The 24,417-nt window shown below is 43.9% G+C and overlaps 2 protein-coding genes across 2 annotated transcripts in view; both read right to left on the reverse strand.

Moving 5' to 3' along the window:
- Positions 1 to 753: 753 nt before the first annotated feature.
- Positions 754 to 20,167, reverse strand: LOC103186970 (tripartite motif-containing protein 42-like). Its single transcript, XM_007906264.2, has 12 exons — positions 20,047 to 20,167; positions 11,472 to 12,073; positions 10,943 to 11,038; positions 9,821 to 10,054; positions 9,042 to 9,064; positions 8,708 to 8,844; positions 7,507 to 7,585; positions 6,914 to 6,972; positions 4,118 to 5,062; positions 2,735 to 2,813; positions 2,021 to 2,079; positions 754 to 1,050 (listed from the first exon to the last, which is right to left on the reverse strand). Exons 1-12 carry the CDS (start codon positions 20,165 to 20,167, stop codon positions 932 to 934), a joined length of 2,553 nt encoding a protein of 850 aa, XP_007904455.2. The 3' UTR covers positions 754 to 931.
- Positions 20,168 to 22,387: 2,220 nt separating this feature from the next.
- ppargc1b (peroxisome proliferator-activated receptor gamma, coactivator 1 beta) overlaps positions 22,388 to 24,417 on the reverse strand; it is a 70,695-nt gene continuing 68,665 nt past the window's right edge. The window contains exon 17 of the mRNA XM_042340054.1: positions 22,388 to 23,258. Within this exon, the coding sequence (XP_042195988.1) occupies positions 23,155 to 23,258 (104 nt within the window). The 3' untranslated portion in view covers positions 22,388 to 23,154. The remainder of the gene's footprint in view (positions 23,259 to 24,417) is intronic.

Genomic DNA, 24,417 nt, shown 5'->3' on the forward strand with positions numbered 1-24,417 from the left:
GTGCCAACTGGTAGCAAGAGGTGCTAAACACAGGTGAAATTCACCGTGGATTCTGGCAGTGAACAGAGCAGATTAGTGCAGAGCTGGAAGCTCCCAAGTATAATTCCTGGTTCCAGTGCCCTGAGATATCTTTCCGAAGTGAAGGGCGCAACACAAGTGTAAGTTGTTGTTGTCGATGGTGGCATAGCGGGCTGTTGAGTGCAGTTGGGGTGGCAGGAGGCACACGAGGGCAAATTGGCATCAGGCTGTCATCTTAGAATCAACCACAACAATTTGCATTTATCCAGCACCCTTCATGCAGGATAGCGCCATGGGATAGAGTCGACAAACATGTCGGTGTTAAATGTACGGTTGTTCCTTTAGTTAAAGCGCTCGGAGAATCTACCCTGCGTGAAAGGTTAACCTGTTCGTTATAACTGCAAGTTGTTATGATAAGACGATATGACATTGAAGTGGGACTCCTTCCAGTTCTATTAGTTACCAATTGTGGGAGAGAATTGTTGGCCTGACCCAAGGGGAAGCTTAGTTCGAGGCAGTCTGTTCCCATCAGTACCCTTGGCGGGACTCTTTAAAACAAACCCAGCCACATTTTATGCGTGTGTGAAGATCAGCAGAGGCTTTATTATGGCTCAAAGAGAAAAGACTAACAGGAGAGACAAAAGGAAACATCTTGGAGTATGAGGAGCAACTCTGGAGCCAGCGCTGGTTTGGGTGAGTGAGTGAGTGAGTGAGTGAATGTGTGAGTGAGCGAGTGAGTGAATTTATGAGTGAGCGAGTGAGTGAATGTGTGAGTGAGCGAGTGAGACGGAAATTCTCCTTGTGGCTGCTTCTAATGAAAGCCCTCCAGTTGTGTAAAGGTGATCACTGACCACAGTCCGGATCGGAGATTCGTTCCAGGTTTTTTCCCCGTTTCCTGCCTTCGACTCTCAAATCACATGGACTGTGTGGTAAAGTTGTCTCCTCGGTTTCTTATGTACAAAACGTCCAAGTACTCTTCATCCATGGCGTCTTCTATCACATAAGGCATTTCTCCTCCTTCCTCTTCAAATTCTGAACAACAAGAAAAGGTTTGAGTTTGAGAAATTCAACGGTTCAACGAAACTCTTCGACTCATCACTTGAGTTTAAAATGACCAAAGGCACGAAGCAGATTTACTGATATGTCAAACGATTTTTAAAGAGAAACATGGAAGCAAATGATTTAAGAGGCCATTCAGCCCATCGTGTCTGTGCACTGCAACCTGATTTTCTAGGACACACCATTGATCTCACTGTCCCTTTTGTTGAATCTGTGTGTGGAGGGAGGGGGAGAGAGAGAAGGGGAAGGGGAGCCAATTAGAGGTACTGTTAACATTTTGTTGGCGAGGAACTTGTGGGAGTTTAAAAATAAGGAAGTCCTACCCTCACATAGCAACATAGGAAAGAGGCCATTGAGCTGTTCGTTAGATCTTTTCGTCCCACCCTATCGTCATACATCTTTATACCTCTACTACCCAAAGTCCTGTCATTCCTCTTTTAAACATCCCCTACGATTAACACCTCAACAGGTTTCTGGGGTAGAATGTTTCTTAGCTTCACAAGCCGCTGTGGTAATCTATGTGAAACGTATCTGACAGACATGAAGATATCATGTTCTTAATCATATTCAGAGCTACGCGGCACCACCCCTCGTGAACTTCACTATATAAATGCAAGTTGTCCCTCTGGAACTCCATCCTGCAGTCCCTCCGCCTCGCCCCCTCCCTTGCCTCCTTCAAGACCTGTCTCAAGGCCCTCCTCTTCGACCGTGCCTTTGGTCACCCTCCAACCTCTACTCCCCTGGCCCTCCACCCCTCCTGATCCCAACCACCATCTCGGGTATTGATCCCTGACTGTCCAGAGCCTTAGGACATCCTCCTGATGTGAAAGGCACTGTACAAATGTAATTTGTTGTTGTTAATCATCGACAAATTCACTATAAACACCCAAAGATGCCAGTAGAAATGGCCTGGCCTGGGAATTGTGCATCTTTACAACAATACCTGCATAGTAAACAGGGGTATCCAGAGTGGAGATGCTGGATGTGCTGTCTTCACATCTCCTGTGTAAGTAATCAAAACCTGGTTAATATTAAGCCTGTAAATGACATTCGCACTACACAAAAGCCTCAATATCTTTAACAATATTGAACTGACTCACAAATTTGCAACTTGAGTCAATACATTTGGAGTCCTGTAGATCAGTGTTTAGAGCACTCGCCTCGCAAGCGAGAGACCTGGGTTTGATTCCCAGCAGAGCAAAACCTTGGGCAAGTTTCCTTACTCTAAACGCCTGCTAATAATTCCTCAAGAAAANCAAACAAAAATAAAATTGGTCACTTCAATCCACGACTGTTCGTGGGACACTGCTGTGCGCAATTGGCTGCTGCGTTTCGCCCACAAATATACAGTCAATTCGCCATACAGTTTATTCTGTGAAGCGCTTTGAGATGGCTGGAAGCCGTGAAAAGTGCGATATCAAATGCAAGGATTATTATTATATTATTATTATTTGCCTCCCAAAGCACAGAGTTACTACACTTTACAGTGAATCCTGTGGAGTGTTTGAAATGCTTCAGCGATGTAAGGCGCAATATCAAAGCTTATTATTGTGGCTATTAACAGTTTCACTCACTATTGTTGCTTTTACAAAACCGCTCGCAGCAGAAAATACAATTGTTGGGGCAGTTTTACTGTTTTTTTTTCAGTTTTACTTACAAGTTATCAGTCAAATTGTCCTCATCATCCTCATCCTCCATCGGAAACCTCTGCAGCATCACTTCGTCTTTGGACTTAGCTTTCACAGAAAGATGTTTTAAAAAGTTCACGTAAACCTCTTAAAATGGTCATCAGGCTAAGCGCACAGGAGTTCTATACTTAAAGGTTAAAAATCGCGTTAAACAAAAGAGATTTGAAATAGTCTGGCATTAGGAATTTCATGGAACGAGTTACAAAATGCAAGGCACTGTGATCAGAGCTGCCTTCGTGGCCATTCCTGCCATCACAGCTGATATTTAAGAGGGTCAGAGAGCATAGAATGACACCAGAGGGTTTGTTGGGTCATTTCACAGCCATTCAAACTCCAGTCGATATCACTGACCTGCCCATAAAAATACACAGTCAATCCATTTTACAATATATCCCGTGAAGCCCTTTGAGACGTCTCAACGACGTGATAAGGCGCTACAGCAAATGCAAGGATTATTATTACTGATAAACCTACATCTCCTGGAGAAAGCATTATATAGAAGTTCCCTGAACCCTAAAGGCGTCAACAACAACAACAACAAATTACATTTGTACAGCGCCTTTCAAGTCGGATGTCACACAAAAAACGCCAGAATATTAACCTCTCCCCACATTGCCACGGTTGATCCATGTTCTCCTACTCTTTCGATTCTATTTTTTATTCTCTCTCTCTCTCTCTCTCTCTCTTTCCCTTCCTCTCTCTTCCTCTCTCCGTACAGGATCAGACGGTTTGTGTTGATTTCTGTCTGGCCCTGTGTATGATCTGAAGCAGATACTCATCCAGTCCTTTTGTTGAAGGAGTTGGTCTAATTCGACGTGAATAAGTCTGACTCAGGCATCTGACAGTAAATATTCTCACGCAGACATTTAGCCTCAAGAGCCTCTCTCTCATCTTCAAATCCCTTCATGCCCTCGCATGCCCTTCCTATCTTTCCGACTTGCTCACGCCCACTCCACCACCCACTGCCTCCGCTCGGGCCAGCTCCGGCCTCCTGTTCGCCCCTCACACTCTCGGCTCCACTACCGTCGGCCGTGCTTTCAGCCACTACACCCTGAAGCTCTGGAACTCTCTCCCCCAATCACTCCGCCTTGCCCCCTCCCTCCCCACTTTCAAATCCCGCCTAAAGACCTTCCTTTTTGACCGTGCTTACGGTCACCTCCCCCCTCCGCCCTCTCCTCCATGGATGGGGGTCAGACTCCGCCGCAGTTAAACACTACCCGGCGAGAAGAGTGCTATATAAATGCAAGTTGTTGTTGCTGTTGCCGTCGTCCAGTGAAATCACAACACGAGGAAAGCAGATCATTTGAGGAGTAACCTTTAATAATCTAGTCTATATCTTAAAGGGGATTAACCTGGAAAAGTGATGGCTTTCCCACAAATTGGCCACGTGCTGCTCCTGGGAAGTCTAGCCTGTGGGCCGCATTCTTGCCATTGGCACATCGTGGCACAGCTGGTGGAAACATTGGCCGCGTTGACATCTTCTAAACTTGAGGAAGGACACGTCAGATGAGAGTGTCCAACGCCAACCGCCACTGGTTTCTCCTCCTGCTCTCTCTCTCTCAGGTTCTTTTTGATCTCTGGAGTCATCAGACTCAGTTTGGTGAGCAACTCCGCGGAGTCGAAGACATCTTGAATGCCCAGGTCATCGGAGGCGAAGCTCACCATCAGGCCAATATCTTTGCTGATTTGAGACAAGCCTTTGTGCACTGAGCAATGGACACCTTGGAGGTTGGTGTCTATCTGGTTAAGACCAGTGTGGATGGCGTCCCATATGTTGGACATCCCTATGTGGAGAGCGTCCTGGATCTCAATCAAGCCATTCTGCAGAGCATTGAGATGATCTGCCATTCCATTCTGCAGGGCATCCTGCATGTCTGCAAACATGCCAGACTGCATTGCAGCCTGCATGTCCGTCAAGTCAGACTGCATGGTTCCACGCATATTGGTCGCGTTAGGCCCATGCACAGCGGTTTGCATATCTCCCATGGCCGCCTGCAGATCGGCGCTGTCCGCGCTTTTGCCCTCCTGCAACCTCAGGAAGAGAGTCTGAAAATTCAGGTCCAACAGCTCCTGTGGGACCATGGCCGACATGAGCTGCATCTGGTGAAGCTTATGTTGCTTTGCGGAGGGTCTGGCAACCGCTCCCTCCATCAGCTCGACCACCACTGCCTGCTGAGAGGTCGTGAGCTGCGTTGGCTGCTCCTGTGATGACAGTATCCATGATGCTGTTTGATCACCAGGACAGATTGTCTTGGTTCTGGAGTCTGTCCTTTGGACCACCCACGACTCTGGCACATCTGTACAGATAGAAAGAAACAACTATGAAGCTATCACTCAGCCAGCTGGGGGTCCGTCTAATATAGATGCCATTGGTTGGTTGGGGGAGAGAGTGGGGTGATGGGGATGGGGAGAAAGTACCAAGAATGGAAAATGTAGATGCTTAGAGTACGAGGAGGAATAAAACGATGCAGATGCAGGCACCAGATACAGGTAGCCAATGTTTTGCAAAGAGACTTGTGACGTTAGACGGTGGAGGTATTAGCAGAAGGGATAATCCAACAGAGCTAAAGCAACTTTGCAACCATGGGAGAAATCAGTCCCATTGAGAGGAGAGCAGCAAAATAATTACTGGAGGTTCTGGTCAAGCACCAAGTCGAGATGAAGAGACAGATGAAGAGACTGGGGGCCAAGGCGCTGCCATGCTGTAGGTGATGGCCTTCAGATGAGACAGACCATTGAGGTCTCAACCGGCTTTTCTTGTGGACATTAAAGATGCAATGAAAATAGAAAAGTTTCTCTAGTTGTCCAGGCCAACATTCCTCCAGATAAATTGTCATTTGTTTCACGGCTGTATGTAGGATATTACATGGATGCCCCATTTGCCTACACAAAAAAACAGTCACTACACTTGACAGCAATCACCTCTGAAGTGTTTTGTGACGTTTGGATGTTATTGGCGCGATATCAAATGCAAGTGCGGAAAAAAAAGAGTATTAATTATACACACAATCTCTCAAGTGATTTCAAGACTGTGCAAAGCCATAGCATCGATTAGGTTAAGAAAACAGTCATGAAAATTACTTTCAAAGAAATCTACTGAGTGAGAGAAACCAATGTATGATAGATACGTACCAGAGAGTCCAATTCTGAGCAGATGTTCTCCCGTCAGCTGCTTAGACCAGGTTTTTGTGGCTTCTTTGGTGTAAAATGCAACGTTTTTTATATCCAGTTTTCCTTTCTGTTTTTCCTTTGTGGTTGTACACTGTGTGGAATATTTGCTTCCTTCTGTGGCCGGGAATGAAGTATCTGTGCCAAGAAGTACTTAACGCCTGTTCCGTGGGATGGTGCAGTGTCGTAAATTGGCTGCCGCTTTCCCCCAGGCACACACACAGTCACTCCACTTTGTAGTGAGTCCGTCGTGTGAAGCACTTTGAGGAGTCCTCCTGACATGAAAGGCGCTGAGTCAAACGTAAGGATTATACCTTTTGATTTGATCAATTGTCAGTGCCAGTAGTTCAGCTTGAGAATTATTTTTTTTATCTCCTGTGGCTTTGGGACACCCTGGGACCTCTTTCCGATGTGAAGGGCACTATACAAGTGTAATTTGTTGTCGTCGCTGAGCTTTAGCCGGCATTTTCCATCCTTTCTGGCCATCGGGACCTCACACTACAATCTTTCTGATGAAGTCAGCCACATTGGCCAGGCCTGGTGCTGGCTTGGCTGATTTTATAATAATAACTAATGATAATACTAATCCTTGCATTTGATATAGCGCCTTATCACGTCTTCGAGACGTCTCAAAGCCCTTCACAGAATATACTGTAAAGTGTAGTGACTGTATATTTTATCACTGTCAACAAGACTCTAGGGGGAGCTGAAGAGAGGAACAGATAGGAGCATCTGAAACCCCCACCAAACAAACTGGGGTGGAGATTTGTGGCAAAAGTTGCACTTTAATTCCAAACAGTCCACAGATAAACCTCCATTTAATCCTTGCAATTCAAACATAATGTGCACCAAAACCAGCGAGCTGTCGTTCACAATAACTACTAGAACAATCTATTGTTAAGAGTACACAGAGCTCAAAACCAATTTTTTTTATAAATGGACTATTTCAGTGTAAGAATAATTCACGTTTATGTAAATACCTTTGCAAAATACAGAAGAATATGGATTCCTTATTATGTCTCCGTTGCCTATGGATCTCCTGTGGTGAGTAACCAGAAGTGAAGTTAATACTACTGCAGTTGTTGTATGTGTGTGTTCGTGCGTGCGTGTGTGCGTGTGCGCGTGTGTGCGCGTATCTGTGTGCGTGTGCAGTATGTGTGAGCAGTATTATGTATGCAGACCAGTGTGCGTGTGCGTGGCTGTGCAGTATGTGTGCGTGTGTGTATGTATGTGTGCGTGTGTGTATGTATGTGTGTAGGCATGTGTATCTGCTTGTGTGTGTGTACTTGTGTGCGCATGTCTATGTGCGTGTGCAGTACTATGTATGCAGACAGTGTGTGTGTGCATGTGTTTGTGCATGTTTGCACGTACACTACTAAGTATGCAGACCAGTGTGCGTGTATGTGTATGTGTATGTGTTGTGTGTGCAGCTCCATGTATGCAGACCAGCTGATCTGGTTCAATATGTGCCCATCTACCTTCTCCTGACTTTGAATATTAGAGTCAGAAATTAATGAGATCTCGTGACACAGACACTGCGGATAAAAGGCTTCTCTCTTCCTGATGTACTTACATTGTATCAGATATATTTTCCTCTTCGGTCTCATCTTCCATTCCAAACTTGTCCTCCACTCCTTCATTATTCGACTGAACTTTAAAAAACAGGATAAACAGGATTTAAGCAGGGAGTCTGCCTCAAGATCGTACATCTCGTATGAATTTTTTAAAAAAAAAAGGCATTTACACTTTCAGTATTGTTTAGCCCATTTCATTTTTACTGCTGTGAGATATTCTGGTTGTTGCTGAAAGACAGGACTTGAAATGCTGTGTATTTTATAATGCAAATATCCCACTAAAACATTGGTCATCCAACTTTTCTGGGGGTGATAATCCCTTCAAAGAAAATATAATTTGGTCACTCAATCCACCACCTTCTCATTATTTCTCGATCCGTTTCTCAGCCAACCAACCACACATGGAAGGTATATTCCAAGTATACATTACAGGTAATATTCATTCCTCATTAAATATCATTCCCAGCTACTCTACTTTGTCTGTGAGCCTTATGTTTGCACTGGGCTTTATTGTACAGTGCACATCCACTCAGAATATTCTACTTTACTGCTGCCTTGAGTGAGTCAATCTATTACAAAGTATTATTTATTTATGAATGTCAGGGGTACAAGGTCAGTCAGTGCCTATGGCTCCTGTCAGGCTACAACCTCACAACTGGAATTTCTACCCACACGATAATCCAATTATCTGCAATAATCCAATTTACAACTCTTTCTTGGAATCCAAACATTTTCATTTTCGTCCCCCACAAAATGCAGTCAATTCGCTTTACAGTATAATCCCTTGAAGCGCTTTGAGACAATCTCAACGATGTGATAAGGCGCTATATCAAATGCATGGATTATTATTTTTTATGGTCTTTCTGATAGCTTTTATCTAAGATGTTTCCAAACATCAGCGCACAGCTATAACATACACCACCATTCTCCAAATCTTATCCAGCTTTTCTTAGATACGCAGTGTGTTAACTTGGTGACCTTGATCTCAAATAATATCATTGGATTTTTAACTGCTTCGTTACAGTAATTGTCAGTATCCACAGGCTTATCAAAATATACAGTTGCCCACAGAATATACAGTCCATTCACTTTACAGTATATTCTGTGTTGCGCTTGGAAACTTCTTGAAGACGTGATAAGTCGCTATACCAAATGCAAGGATTATTTATTATCAGATGCAGTCAAACCAGCGTCACATACCAGGGTGATCAAAAATCAGTGTGTTTAATGTTTCAAAGATTCGCTTTGTTTCCTGTTTGATGTTAGATATTGTTGTTTCATCCAACCTCTTCCAGGACACCTTTAGTTTTTCTACTTCAGTGTTATTGTTGGAAATCCTGAAACAGTGGTCATGGAGAAAAAAGACATCAAACTAAAATTAAACTTGGCTAATCAACACCGCATCAATTGAAAGCTTTGACTTGAATCTGTACATTTGTCGCTGAGAACGGCAGTCTGGCAACTTTTAGAAACGTTTAAAATTTGTCTTATTTACGCAGGCGAAAAAAAAATCAATAACTTTGATGTGGATTACCTTTCATAAGTGGATTTGAAATCCTAAAAAAGAGAACAGAATGATATCTTAAATGTAGTTAGGACCCATGTAATAAATGTGTTCAACTTTCACGCTGCATGCCATAATGCATGTCTTTCACGTCGCAGGTAAAAATGCATTTGTCTTTCAAGTCAATAACAACAACAAGTTACATTTACTCGGCGCCTTTCATGTCAGGAGGACGTCCCAAGGCGCTGGACAGTCAGGGATCCACACCCGAGCTGGTGGTTGGGATCAGGAGGGGTGGAGGGCGGGGAGAGTTGGGATAGGAGGGTGACTGAACTCGAAGAGGAGAGTTGTGAGATGGGTCTTGAAGGAGGCAAGGGAGAGCGCGAGGAGGAGGGACTGCGGGATGGAGTTCCAGAGGGTGGCAGCAGAGTGGCTGAAGACCCGCTCGCCAATGGTGGGCCGGGCGAGGCGGGGGGACGTGAAGCAGGCCGGAGCCCGCTGAGCGGAGGGAGCGGGCAGGTTGGTAGTGGGTTAGGAGGTCACAGAGGTTAGTGGGGAGTAAGGCCATGGAGGGCTTTGAAGGTGAGGACCAGGATCTGGAACTGTATCCTCTGTGTGATGGGAAAGCCCAGTGAAGTCAGTGGATTGCTTGAAAATCCTTATGTATGGATGAGAACTATATCATATTGGTTATTAGTTACATTGATTATTATCAATTAGATGAGAATTAATTCATTGGATGAGCATTATCAGTGGTTACAGATTAACTTGGTATCACTGAGTTGCTGTGGTGTTTGTGTTTCCTTTACCTTAATAAAGAACAATGGATCTTTCTGATTTCTCAAATCCTGCACCTCCTGAATGAGGTGTGTGATCACTTCCCGCTTAATTTCCAATTCCTGAATCTTCTTCAACACCTTCGAAAGGTTCAGGTTTTTCTCTGAAATCACCGTGTCCAGGATTTGTTTCTCTTGTTTCGTCAGCAACATCCTAATTTCCTGAAACAGGTCTGAAATCTGCTTCCTCAAGGTCGCGCTGTCTTTCTGCAACGAGAGAAAAACTAGTCCAGAGAATTTCTCCCCCACAAATAAAAAACACATACACACAAATAGTCCAGCACCGACTGATCAATAAAGGAACGAATACATTTGCAGGTTTGTGGACACCTGATGACATGATATTAGAGGGAATTATGACTAATCGAACCCAACACAAAAAAATTCCATATTTTGTTACCGTAACATTTTTACCATGACCATAACAGGGTCGAATTCCCGGGCAGGGCAGAACGTCGGGCAAGTAAGTAGGAAACCGGGTATTTGTCGATTGGCGGATCGCTTTTCCGGGGGTAATAATCTCTTCAACAGAAAAAAATAATAATAAATTGGGTCACTCAACACATGATTGTTTGTGGGACGCTGCTGTGTGCAAATGGCTGCCGCATTTCGCCCACAAAATACACAGTCAATTAATTTTACAGTATATTCTGTGAAGCGCATTCAGATGTCTCGAAGATGTGATAAGCTGCTATATCAAATGCAAGGATTATTATTATTATTTAACACCCAGCCCTGCTCACTGTAAACATGGCGATCAGACATCCATCACACCAGGACTCGAACATATTTTTGTTGGGAATGAATGATTGAAAAAATCCGTTTGATTTTTGTTCAGCTCCATAAAGAGACGTCTCGGAGGTGGTGAAACAGTGGCATGTTAGATTTTCACGAATATTTGTCCATCAGAGGGGGAGGTGAGGCCAGAAACAAGGCAATGTATCCTTGCTTTATAATAATTAACAACAATAATTCTGCTGAATAACAATGAACTTTCCAGGTGCTTCAGCGAGACTAGATGCAACAGCTGTACAACAGCCGATACCTAGGGGCACACGAACACACTCAATTAGAAAGAAGCTGCTTATTAAATACCTTTAAGTTCATTTCAGTTCCTTGCAGTTCTTTCGTAGCTTCTTCCAAAGATGCCCTGGAGCTCTGCAGTTTGTCCAGCTTCTCAGAAAGGCTGGCCTGTCAAAATCAGGCCAATTATATGGGTTACTCCAATCCACCACTGTTTGGGGGGCACTGCTGTGTGCAATTGTCCGCCACGTTTCGCCCACAAAATACACAGTCAACCCACTTTACACTATATTCCGTGAAGTGCTTTGCGAAGTCTCAATGACGTGATAAGGCAAGGCTTATTATTATTATTATTAATATTATTAGTGTTAGTATTATTTTCCCAGAGGCTTCGGCAGCACATTAAAACAAACCACTTTGGAAATGACCAAACTGATGTGAACGCGCCCACAAAAAAATGCAACCTTTTACACTGTATCGTGTTAGGCGCTTTGAGACGTCTTGACGACGTGCTAAGACTCTATACCAAACACAGGGATCATCATGGCTATTGTAACCAATGCAGTGAATATCAACACATTAAAAAATGCTGTGTTCCAACCTTGGTCTCGTTGTGTATATCCTTCAAAATCCGTATGTCGTGGTTCTTGTGAGGCCCAGCCACATAGCACGTCACACAGATGCAGGAGTGATCGTCCAAACAGTAATACTCGATTAATTTCTCGTGATCCGAGCACTTTCGGTCTTCCAATGAGCTGGCGGGTTCGATCAGTACGTGGTTCTTCTGTGCAGCTTTTTCAGAGTGTTTCCTGAAGTGATGCTCGCACAAGGAGGCTTCGCAGTTCATACAAGTTTTCACTGCCGGGAAAGGATCATCCAGGCAGAAATCACACAGGATCTTAATGGGCTCTTCGTTCATTTGTGTGGCTTCAAACCGTTCGATGATGTTGCAGAGCTTGAGGTTTTTCTGCAGGACGGGCTTTTGATTGTACTCGGCCCGACACTCTGGACACGAGTAAACCTGAACCGTGTCTCTTTTGTCCCAGTTTTTTTCGATGCACTTACGACAGAAATTGTGGCCGCAGGTTAGCGAGACAGGTTCGGTGTAGATATTCCAACAAATTGAACAGTTTAACTCTTCTTTCAAATTACCAACAGCTGAAGTCGAAGCCATTTTCCACCTCTGACGATCAGGATATGTTGCTGAAAGGAAGAGATTGAAGGACAATAAATTCACAGCTCGGGAGATCTTTTCAGCAGCCTGCTCCACGTCCCCTGCCTGGCCAGGGCCACCATCGGCGGTCGGGCCTTCAGTCTCTCTGCTCCCACCCTTTGCCTTGCTCCCTGCCTTGCCTCCTACAAGTCACGTCTCAAGACCTTCCTCTTCGACCGCGCCTTCGGTCACCCTCCTATCCCGACCCTCCCTGCCCTCCACCCTCCCTGATCCCAACCCCCAGCTCGGGCCCAAATCCCTGACTGTCCAGCGCCTTGGGATGTCCTCCCGACGTGAAAGGCTCCGTGTAAATATAATTTTGTATTTTATTGTAATTAGCATCATACTCATCTTCATCATCAAAATGACTGAAATGCTGAGGAGAAACATTCTTGCTGGTGTATTATTAGCGTTACTTGTCTCAATCTATTATATACAAAATATATACCCAAGTTTTGCCCACAAAATACAGTCAATCCACTTTATAACATATTCTATGAAGCACTTTCAGATGTCTCAACGACGCGAGATAAGGCGCTATATATCAAATGCAAGGATTATTAATACGTAATGAAAGATTGCTCTTTTATCTCTTCCTTAATAAGGAAGTTTTTTTTATCATGGATTGCTAAATAACGTTTACTTTGATACTCAGAGACCGTCCTGTCAACTGTGATTTAAAATCCCCTCAAAACCATTTACATTCACATTTCACGTTGAAGAATCTACTTACATCTATGTAATCATTGCCTCTCACTATTGGGAGGACTTGGAATAAATCATGTTACCCTTTCATTGTCTGATCTCCAACTAAACTCAGTTCACGTCTGTACCCCTAAACCAAGATGTGAGCCTTTGGAGTAATTCCCGTAAGATGTGTGTAAAAAAAAATAGACAATTGTGAACAATCTTTTCTTTCTGAAAAAAACATACAAGAAATAAAAAAATTTAACATAGTCCTCTGAATCCCCAATACTTTAACACTGAGACTGTTGGAAAAAAAATCTTCACTTGTCAGCACGGGAATGCAGCAGAATATGTTTTACGAGCTGTTGTCATCCATTATCAGCAGCTTGTTATCTATCGACTAGTTCAGGTAGTAATCCATAAACAGCTCATTCCACTGAGTGCCAGATCAACTCCATCTTATGTCAGGTCCAATCACACAGCCTGATGACTCAGTCTAGTAACAGTGCTAGAAGCATTAGAAGCGAACACAAGGCCAATAAAGTTTCAATAGTAGTTTGGTGTCAGCAAATTTTACAAATGGGCAAAGTTCAGAATTGACTTTGACTTTATCTCACCAACATTAATTACCGGGATGATTATTAGAACATAAGAATTTGCGAGGCAATAGAAGACCAAGGTCATCTAGTTTACCTTCCACAATCCTGGCAGTTGCTTGACATGTCATTTGCCGTGTCCCCCGCTATATACTGTCTCCCGAGATATTATTTTCTAGCAGAAATCTATCTCATTTGTTCTTGAAACAAACAACATTTTTTGCTTCCACCGTCTGTCTCCCTCGGGAGCTTGTTCCACAAGTTTACCACTCGCTCACTGAAATAGTATTTCCACAGATTTGTTCTGAATTCCCCCCCCCCCCCCTTCAATCACAGGCCGTGTGCTCTGGTTCTACTGTTCAATACAAGATAAAGCAGCTTATCAAGGTCTACATTATCTATTCCCTTCAGAATCTTAAAGCCTGTAATTATATCACCCTTTGACCTTCTCTTCTCCAGTGTGAACATGCCCAGTTTATCTTTTCACTCCTCCCAGTCCAATCCCTCCATACCCTCAATCATTTTGGTTTCCCTCTGCATCCTCTCAATTGCTGCAATATCCTTTTCATATTGCGATGACACAGTATTCCAAGTGCAGTCGCAGCAGTGATTTATAAAGCGGCGGAATTACCCCACTATTTTATTATCAGCATCCCCTAGGTCCTTTACATTTTCCGTACGGATTATTTTCTTACCATTTAAATAATAGTCCCTTCCTGGATTTTTTGTCCCATGTGAAGCACTTTGCACTTCTCTACATTCAATTTCATTTGCCATTGATCTGCCCAATTCCCAGGAATGTCGAAGTCATCCTGTAACCTATCCTGTTCATCTTTGAAGTCTACCACCTTCATTAGCTTTGTCTCATCTGCAAATGTCTCCGCTGCGTTTGTGACTCTGAGCTCCAGGAAGATGTTAAATAAAAGAGATCCCATAACAGACCCCACCACCCCCTGTGGAACTCCACTGGTAACATTCTCCCAGCCTGATGACATTCCTTGTACCACCACCTTCTCGGTTCTATCGGTCAGCCAATCATGTATCCATTGCAAGATACTTCCTCTGATTCCTGCTTTCTTTATTTTCGGTACCAGCCTTTCATGAGGAACCGTATCAAAGGCCTTACTGAAATCCAGATATACAACATCCACTGCCTTACCCTTATCAAGCTCCTTTGTCACACAGTCAAAGAAAACCAGTAAATTGGTTTGGCAGGATCTCCCCTTCGGTAACCCATATTGGCTATCTTTTATCATTTTTATTATTGTCCAGATGCTCCGTGATCTTATTTCTAATAAGAGTCTCCATAACTTTACCCACAATGGATGTCAAGCTCACTGGTCTGTAGTTTCCTGGGTCACTTCTGTTGCCTTGTTTAAAAATAGGAGTAACACTTTGAACAATTATTGCTTTGAGCATTAATTTATTTCTCCTCTCAGCTTCCGGTGTGCTCTCTGCCCTACGTTGAATTCTTTGCTCAGCACACACTGAGGGTTGGAAAAGTGACAATGCCTTTGTCACTTTGTTACCTATCCCACCTGCTTAATACCTATCCTACCTGCTTACCCCCCAACTCCACCAGCTGCTGCCTCTGCTCAGCCGGCTCCAGCCTCCTATTTGTCCCTCGCCCCCTCCATTCCACCATCGGTGGCCGTGTCTTCAGCCACTACGCCCCGAAACTCTGGAACTCCCTCCCTCAATCGCTCTGCCTCGCCCCCTCCCTTCCCACCTTCAAATCCCACCTAAAGACCTTCCTTTTTGATCGCGCTTACAGTCACCTCCCCCCTCTTCTTCTCCCCTTGGCTCGTTATCAGGCTCCGCAACTGTGAAGTGCTCCTGGACACTACCCTGTGTGAAGGGCGCTATATAAATGGAAGTTGCTGTTGTCTTTGTTGTTGCCTCCTCACACTGAATACACAGGGCTGGCTATCAGAGAGCTTCAGTGAACAACTAGCACTTGCAGAGCTAAACCCACATTGGACAGTCCAACACCACCATATGGCACACGGCAGGTCTTTCGCAGTACAGCATATTGCTTCTCACCATATTCAGGCTTTAAGTGCCGTAACCCCACATTTGGAAGGGATTAAGGGTCGGAATAAGACAGGATGAGTATCGGATATCTTGCTCAGCGATCTAACCTCCTCTCCTGATGAGCGCAACATGATTCGTTTCGCCCACAAAACACACAGTCACTCCACTTTACAGGATATCTTGTGAAGCGCTTTGAAACTGAGTATCAATGACGCGATAAGGCGCTACATCGAATTTAAGGATTATTATTATTAGCAATTATTATGATGATGATTATTATGATTAATTATTATTATTATAGCATTCAGAAAGATAGTAAGGAAACTAGACAGCATGCTCATAGTTAAGATATTTAGACTGAGACGAGCTCACCAGACTGCTGTTAACGTTAGGCAATGCCCACATATCATTGATGCCTCACACTCAGGAGCAATTTAATTTATCGCTCAAGCCATTTAGCTATGTCATAAAGTGATGTTTGTGGTAGTGGTGGTGATATCATAAGGTCGGATGATGCTGTGACATGAGGTGATGTAAGTCATGCAGGTACCTGTGATTGACTTACTATCGCATCGTGCCCTGAAATCATTGCAGTCTGAATACCAGGGAATAACTAAGGCAAAGTCACTTCTCGCAGGTTTCTCTTTTCACCAAAAGAACAGGAATACATTATGCCATCACACAGAGCATCAGCACCAAACCAATGACATCACTGCTCCAGGCTCTCGCTATTCTCCCACCAAACACACAGTCAATTCACTTTACAATATACTCTGTGAAGCGCTTTGAGATGTCTCAACGACGTGATAAGGCGCTATATCAAATGCAGGAATTACTATTAGTATAATAACACTTACATTACAGCGCCGTCTGTCAGTAAAGAAGCTATCCCAATCGATCTGGGAATTCCTTTGCAGTGGCTTGTGCTGCAACGCCAGAATATAAATCACATGTTTATATTATAAATGCTCGTGACTAGGAATAGAGCTATAATCACACCCAAATTCAAATGGGTTTGCTCTGTGTGGAATGTCGTTAGTGCAAATTGCCTGCCAGGTTTGTCTGTAGAACATTTATTTTCACTTTTAATCAACTGTATATTGCAAAGAGCTTCGAGACATTAATTAAATGTGAAAAGTGTACAAGTTATTATTATTAATAATTGAAATATGACGGAATTATTTACAAGGCACGAAAGAAGGAAGGAATAGCTCTAAAGGGAGCTTGTTTGGTCCTAGATTAAAACTGATGATATAAAGTTGACACAATCCAGTGAGAATACTGGCTGTCACTGGAATACTCTTCACGTGAACACAAACATACGTGGATAAAATTACAGGCACCGGCTCAGCACATCGCTTTGAGACGTCTCAAGGACATTAAGATACATCAAATATGTGGATTATTATTATTTATTGTCGCAACAATTGTTTTTCTTTTTAAGGTAAGCGAATCCTCTGCAAATGCAGACCTGATTGGCCAGATATTAATTATAATGTTAACAATAATACATTTACCTGGTAAGTGGAGTCCTGTAGCTCAGTGGTTAGAGCACTGGTCTCACAAGCGAGAGGACCTGGATTGGATTCCCGGGCAGGACGAAACATTGGGGAAGTTTCCTTACTTCACAGACCTCTGTTTACCTAGCAATAAGTAGGAACCCGGTTGTTAGTCGACTGTTGGATCGCTCTTCCGGGGGTAATAATTCCTTCAAAATAAATAAATAATAATAATTTGGTCACTCAATCCACCACTGTTTGAGGGACGCTGCTGTGTGCAATTGGCTGCCGCATTTTGCCCACAAAATACACCGTCAATTCACTTTACAGTGTATTCCGTGAAGCGCTTTGAACGCCTCGAAGACGTGATAAGGCGCTGTATCAAATGCAAGGATTATATTATTATTACTTTCCAAAACCAGTGCCATCGGGGCACTGAGCTGGGTGCACCGAGAGGGATACCCACTGGAGGGCAGTCATGCGCCATCTGCCAAAATGTAATCCAAACTCTGTTTACCTGGCGGAGATTGTTCAAATGACAGTCACTTCAAAGCACTTTTCTGTGCTGCACTTTGAAAGAAACAAAGTCTAATTTACCGTAGCAATCACTTGAAGCCTTGAGGAATTAAGGCAAAAAAATATCTGGGCTTTAGATCTCACTGATAGTGCTGGTCCCTGATTAGAATGTGTTCGATGCAATATTGTTATCAGGGGATTAGAAACTTCTGATTTCGAGCAGCAAATTTTCAGAGGATTTGCGAGCTGCAGAGAGAGAGAGAGAGAGAGAGAGAGAAAAGTAACTAGGATTCTTTTCTTAAGCGAAACAAAAGTGATAGCACAAGGGATTTAAAGCTGTTAGGAAAGGAGATAACATGGAAGTTATAATGATAATAATCCTTGCACTTTATACAGCGCCTTATCACATCGATAAAACGTCTCAAAGCGCTTCACAGAATTTTTATTTTCGGCGAGCGAACTGCCTGTGTATTTTGTGGGCGAAACGTTGGTAAATTCTTTGAATTAAGTAGTCGGACAAAGATTGACTACCTTCAAAAGTCAGAAACTACAACAACAGTAACTTCAACAACAACTTGTATTTATATGGCACTCCTCGTGCAGGGAAGCGTAAAAGCATTTCAGCAGAAGTTTTCTCCTGTTACGACCTGTGGTATACACTGTTAGGTGTGATGGGGGGGTGGGGGGGGGGGGAATAATAAGTGGCTTTGCAAAGAGAATAAAGTGAAAAACGAGGCAAGATGTTGATTGATGGAGAGAGTGTTTCAAGGACAAAAGCCACCTGCAGTAGTGTGCCAAGAGCTGGAGTGGGTGTGCAACAGGCTGAGTAGCCTTTACACACTCACGGATCGTTCACTCTTGTCAAGAGAGAGGATGACTGCGATCAGTGCACTCGGATCTATGCAGTCTGTGATCTGAATCTAACAAACCCAAACCGGGCTCCATAAAACGCACCTTTTATCCCCGCAGTTTGATTTCTCTCTCTCTCTCTCTCTTTCTCGCTAACTCTGTTGCAGTCACACGGTTAATATTGATGGATGTACAGTACTGTCGGGGACAAGGTTGGGAGGTACAAAGGAGGTGGAGTTGTCTTCAAAATTATGAGGAAGTGGTTCTGATACCGGGGAATGTAATTTATGGGAACCTTGCCGCTCGGGCAGTTTGTCTATTTTCATTTAATGTCCTGGAATATCTCAGGGTGATTGATCTCTTTCTAAGGAGCTGTGTGTGTTACCCAGGTATCTCTGCACCTTGCGTGGGCTGGTCTGATAACAGCAACAACAACCACCACCTAGAATCAGTCAATCAATCACTGATAATCCAGGAGCAATTAGGTATTAGAGATGATCTGAGACCTACAACTCCTGAACTTGTGATAAAAACAGAAGTCGCTGGAGAACACTCAGCAGGTCAGGCAGCATCTACGGAGAGAGGAAACTTTCCATTAGAAACATCTATGGAGAGAGGAAACTTTCCTTTCTCCATAGATGCTGCCTGATCTGCTGAGTGTTCCCAGCAACTTCTGTTTTTATTTCAATTTCCAGCGTCTGCAGTATTTTAACTCCTGAACTTGTGTTGTGTTCATGTCGAATATTAAGGAAGTGGTTGAAACCAGAGAAAAATGCTTAAACATCATTAAACGGTTAACATTGTGAGCAAACATTCAGGCTAAAGCAGAGTAACCTGATCCAAAACCGGATCCAAATCCCTGACTGTCCAGCACCTTGGGATGTCCTCCCAATATGAAAGGCGCTGTACAAATGTAATGTTGTATTGTCATACCAGGAATTCAGAGTGTTTGTATGTTTGGGTGTGTTTGTATGGGGGTGGTGTATGTGTGTGGGTGTGTGTGTGTGTCAGTGGTGTTTGTCTGTGTGTGTGTGTGTGTGTGTGAGTGGTGAATGTGTGTGTGTGTGTGTGAGTGGTGTGTGTGTATGTGTGTGTGTGTGGTGTGTGTGTGTGTGTGAGTGGTGTGTGTGTATGTGTGTGTGTGTGTGGGAAAGTTGATGGGGCGATAAAGCTTTTGAGGAAGTGACAGCTCTCAGTGTGTACAGTATAACAGGTGCCTCACACTCTCCACGGTAACTCATTGGTTCTCAGGAATTTTCAGAGCCAAGAAGCTCCGGTCAGTAACAGCATCTGAGCTTCGAGTTTCACTTCTGCTTTGATCTCACTCTGGCCAGTGAAGGGGCATCCCCACCCCACACACTGCCACACACACACACACACACACACCACATACACAAATCTCCCCCCCACCCCACACACTCACAGCACATCCAAACACACAAATCTCCTCCCACACAAACACACAACACCCCACCCCCACACGCGTGCACACACACACACAAATCTCCCCCACACATGCACACCCACACACATACAACCCCCCCACCCCTCCGCCCACACACCCACTCAACCCTGGCTCCCAGCAGCCATCTATCAGTGGTCAGTGATCCACCATCAAGACCAGCATTAACTACAGCCAATCCCACAGCGTTTCAGGCTTCTTTCCCAAAGCGATTAAGGCAGGAACTGCCTGTATGGTTAAGTAGATGCTCACGAAGACCCTGATGCCACAATCACAGAGGCTCTCATTCTGGCTCCAGGGTTCAGCGAGGCCCCACTCACCTGCGCTCTTCCTGGCACCATCCGTCAGGCCAGGTAGGTCCCAGGCATCACTGAGGGCTCGGTTTACTGACACACTTCCTGAATCCTGAGATAACTTCCAGGGAGATGCTGTGCTGCACATTGTGTAATCCCAGCCTCTGTCTGCAGGCCTGATCCTGCCCTTCATCACGCAGTGTATTAAAGCTCCGTGCGAGGAGTACCAGCGAGAGGACTCGCTCTCTGGGCTCTTTCCTGATTTCAGCAAGTGCTGGGGCCATGGACACAAGAACATAAGAATTTGCTGAGTGAAGGAAGACCAAGGACCATCCAGTTCGCCTTCTACCCATTCTGGCAATCACTTGACATGTCGTGTCCCAAATTATGTACTGCATCCCCATAAGAATGTCCCATAAAACATAGTCACGCAGAAGGTCTCCCTCTGGCTTAAACCTGGTGTTGACAGATTCCACAGGTCATTTTTTTTTTGCCTGCTTCCCTTTCATCCCGCGCCTTCAGCCACTGCGCCCTTAAACTCTGGAACTCTCTCCCTCATTCCCTCCGCCTTGCCCCTTCCCTCCCTCCCTCACTCCCTCCCTCCCCACTTTTAAATCCCGTTCTAGAGTTTTGTCTCTTCTGCCTGTAGAGAGGAGAGGGAACGTAAAATGCTAACGTACTTCCAACCTACAACACGTCACCTGCTCCTTCCCCGCAGTGAACGGCACGAACGATTTCATTGATATCTCACTGCTCCACTCAATCGCTTTGTTATTCTTACTGTGTCACAGGGAAAGCAGAGATTATCGCGAGCCCAGCAGAGTGGTTTCAGATACAAATTAAAATGAAGTGCTCTGGTGGAGATCACCCTGAACTGACCTCCACAGTCCTCTGGCTCTTAGAATACATGAACATTTTAATTGAAGCCTAAATGAGTTCTGTGACTGATTTCCTCCTCGTGTTCTGCTTTCATCAGTCAAAGAATCCCTGGAAGATGAATAATATTACCCACTGCATCTGTTTCAGAAGCGAATAAAAGATCCACATTATATTTGTTAATGAACTAATTATAGCTAAATTCCATTACTTCAGCGGCCTCCATCCCACACGGCTCCTGTTGGGTGTTGTGAATGAACCTGTGGCGTTGTGAATGCAGCAATGGCTGTGCTGTAATACACACTGCAGCTGACATACCATTTCCCCGATCAGATTGTAGCTCGTAACATCACAGAGCTCTTGTTAAGACAAGAATACCGGCCAGCTTCGTGTCTCTTGCTCTGTTCGCCCCACCTTCACAGCGGAGTTTACAGCCAATCTGCCCCCTCTCTGTCCAATGCCATCCCACACCTCCAACCTCTCCTCATCTCCCCTCCCCAGTCTCAAACGCCACCTCAACATTTATCTGTGTCCATGTTCTCTGTCACCCTCTGCCTCCCCTCCCTCCTCAGCTCCTCCCCCCAACCAGCCCAGCTTGGCAGTGAAAAGCACTTTAGGTCGTCCTCGAGACGTGAAAGCCGCTGTAAATGCCAATAATAAATTGTATTGTGTGAGGCATGTGTGTGAACAACGCCCACTTGGACCATTTGCTATAACTTGAGTCGGCACAAAAAGAAATCGATTCCTTTGCATTGTTTTATTGCTTTTTTTTATTCAGTGGCAAATCATTGAAATATTGAAAAATAAAATACAATAGTTAAAAGAATGTGATTACATTCCGCCATTTTATTAATGTAAACAAGTGCACTGAAGGGAGTTTCAGAAGTCTCAACATATTTACAAGACATTAAAATATAATGTTTAATACAATTTGTGATTTGGATTACTTCTCTAGGAAACTATAAGATATGATTTAAAAAATACATAATATGTATTTGCTTTGAAGCCAGAGACGTTTTAATCACACTTACAGCTGTAGTGGAAAGGTACAAGGTTCCAAAGTTTCATCGTTTAAACAAACATGATTAAAGTAATTACCCCCCAAAAGGGAGATTGCATTTGATTTGCTTGAAAGGGGATAAAAAGTTCGGATTCCAAATCAACAAATAAATGAGGGGGAGAGGCGGTGGGGGGGGGGGGGGGGGGAGAGGGAGAAGTGAGGGGGGAAGGGGGAGGAGAGTGAAGGAATTGGAGAGTGGGGGGGCGGGAGGGAAGAGGAGGCCAGAGGGAGGAAGGGGCTAAAAATTTTTTTTGAAAGAGCGAAATGATCAAACAGCTTATCTGAACTCCCCATACCTTCCCACTCACACAGTTTGAACACAAAACTCTCACACATATGCCCCCGAAATGATAAGAAAACACAATTCCTTTGTCTTTGCCACCTGAAGGGCATTCGAAGCCCGAAAGCTGCTTTAACGCCTCCCCACCAACCCTTTCTCTCTCTCTCTCTTAGGCAGTATATGATTCAGCTGAATTTGCTTTAATCAGACAAGACACCTATGTCGTTCTGATGACTCCATCGATTAATGAATGGAATTATCACCCATGCACCCGGTAATAAATTGCTCTCGATATGCACCTATCCAATGAGTTACAGTACAGCTCTGTCAATCTAGATATGTTAGTTCACTATAATAATAATAGTAAGCTCTATAATAATTACATGTAAACATTTCTGGTTAGGAAATTTTGAGGACTGAGAGGCAAGGCTACAGATACAGTGCATAGTTTAGACAACGGAAGCACACAATAAATTACAACAAAAAAATAAAAAAAGTTTCAACACGTGTAAACTATTACAACGGAAAATGCAGCACGTGAAAGCACGTCAAAAAGACCCGCGAGATTACCCCCCCGATTCCTCTTACCCTAACACTGTCCCCCAAACTACACACATCAAATTTGCCATCACAACTGCAGCTCCACTATTGCTTTACGTATACTTATGGGAACGATAATCAGCAAAAATGGACAGCGGTTTTACTAAACCCGTCTGCACGTCTGACATCTGACATCTATCTACCCCAAAGAACCACAGACAGAAGCAGCTTTTAGTTCATGTAAACTTCATTTTTTTTTTGTTTCGCTTGTAAAAGGACTAGTGTCCTGTTTTTCTACCGGACAGAGGTAAACAAAGGAAAAGTGCCTTGATTGAGGTATTGTGGTATCCTCTGTAGGCGGTGGATGTAAGTAAGGCTGTTACCTTGTCAAGCTTCTCTGTGCCTCTTTCAGCAAGCTGTCGAAATCCATCGTGTCGTATTTGCTTTTAACGGGAGCGGGTTCCAAATCCTCCGCACTGCAATCTGCAATAGATCGAGAGGTCTCTGGTCATAAGGTCCTTGTAGATGACAAGAGCGAGCGACGCAGGAGAATGTGAACTAACTGAAGATTCTGGATGAAACCACCTCATTTCAGGTGTGCAAAACGGTCCTCATTCTACATTACCCAACACAATATTCCTGACACTGACACAGCGCTGGTCAATCTTTTATTTACATAATATTAATGACATCTACAACAACAGCTCACATATATATATATAGATATATAGCACCTTTACGTGGGGCAGTGTTTCAGAAATATATGCTAAATGATCTTCAAGGTAGACAATTAAATTCCATAATTTCAATCAAGGATTACTTGGTACAAGTCTCTACAACAGATTCAAATGGCTTTTTGGTTTTAACCTTAGGCTAAAAGTTAAGAGATGACTTTGCTGGCTATCTGTTCATTATACTAAGCGCCATCCATTAAATGGTCAACTCGGCTCTTACCCTAAGAGTCCATGTTTGTTAGTTTCTGCCTCTTCTCTCTCCAGGGCCACAGCTACAGCTCAGACAAGTGTCTCACTCAGACAGCTCCTTAATTTACCCCAAACACCGATCAAACCTGCCTTTCTGTGAACTCCCCGCTTCTAGGCAATCTTACTGCTTAACTACACGACATGCTGCTGTTACAGTCATGCCCTTTGGTCACTCAATCCACGACTGTTCGTGGGACACTTGGCTGCCACCAAATACACATATATTCCGTGAAGCACTCTTGAGATATCGATGTAATAAGGTGTTATGTCAAATGCAAGGATTTAATATTTATTTATTTATTTATTATTTATGCCTTTCCACTAGCAATGCCAAGCCACTTGTCGTGTGGAAAATTATACTGTTGGACACTGTGGGATACTGGATCCCATGGCCATGGGATACCAGGAGGGATCGTGAGCTAAACAATTAGCCAAAGGATTATTGGTGTGCTGGTGTCCCCAGGGAATGTCGAGATCAGCCTGCCTTGTTCTACATCTTCTGCAGTTGTAAGCCTAAAACTTGTAACTGTTTAATAACCGTTTTGCTGATTAATAAATTAATCTATCGATTTATCCTCTGTCTACTGTCTTACCTCAGGGTCAACCACATTACTAAAACCCTTCAAGTGAAGACAGAAAAGCATCCCTTCCCTGTTCCT

Source organism: Callorhinchus milii, unplaced genomic scaffold (assembly GCF_018977255.1).
Source record: "Callorhinchus milii isolate IMCB2004 unplaced genomic scaffold, IMCB_Cmil_1.0 Scaffold13, whole genome shotgun sequence".
Taxonomy (NCBI): domain Eukaryota; kingdom Metazoa; phylum Chordata; class Chondrichthyes; order Chimaeriformes; family Callorhinchidae; genus Callorhinchus; species Callorhinchus milii.

Coding starts and splice junctions, on each gene's coding strand:
- LOC103186970 (XM_007906264.2), bottom strand. CDS start 20,167: ATGTGCAGCACAGCATCTCCCTGGAAGTTATCTCAGGATTCAGGAAGT. Junction 7,586..8,707: donor ACTGATTTTTGATCACCCTG/GTATGTGACGCT, acceptor TGTTTTTTAAAG/TTCAGTCGAATAATGAAGGA. Junction 2,080..2,734: donor GACAATTTGACTGATAACTT/GTAAGTAAAACT, acceptor TTACTTACACAG/GAGATGTGAAGACAGCACAT.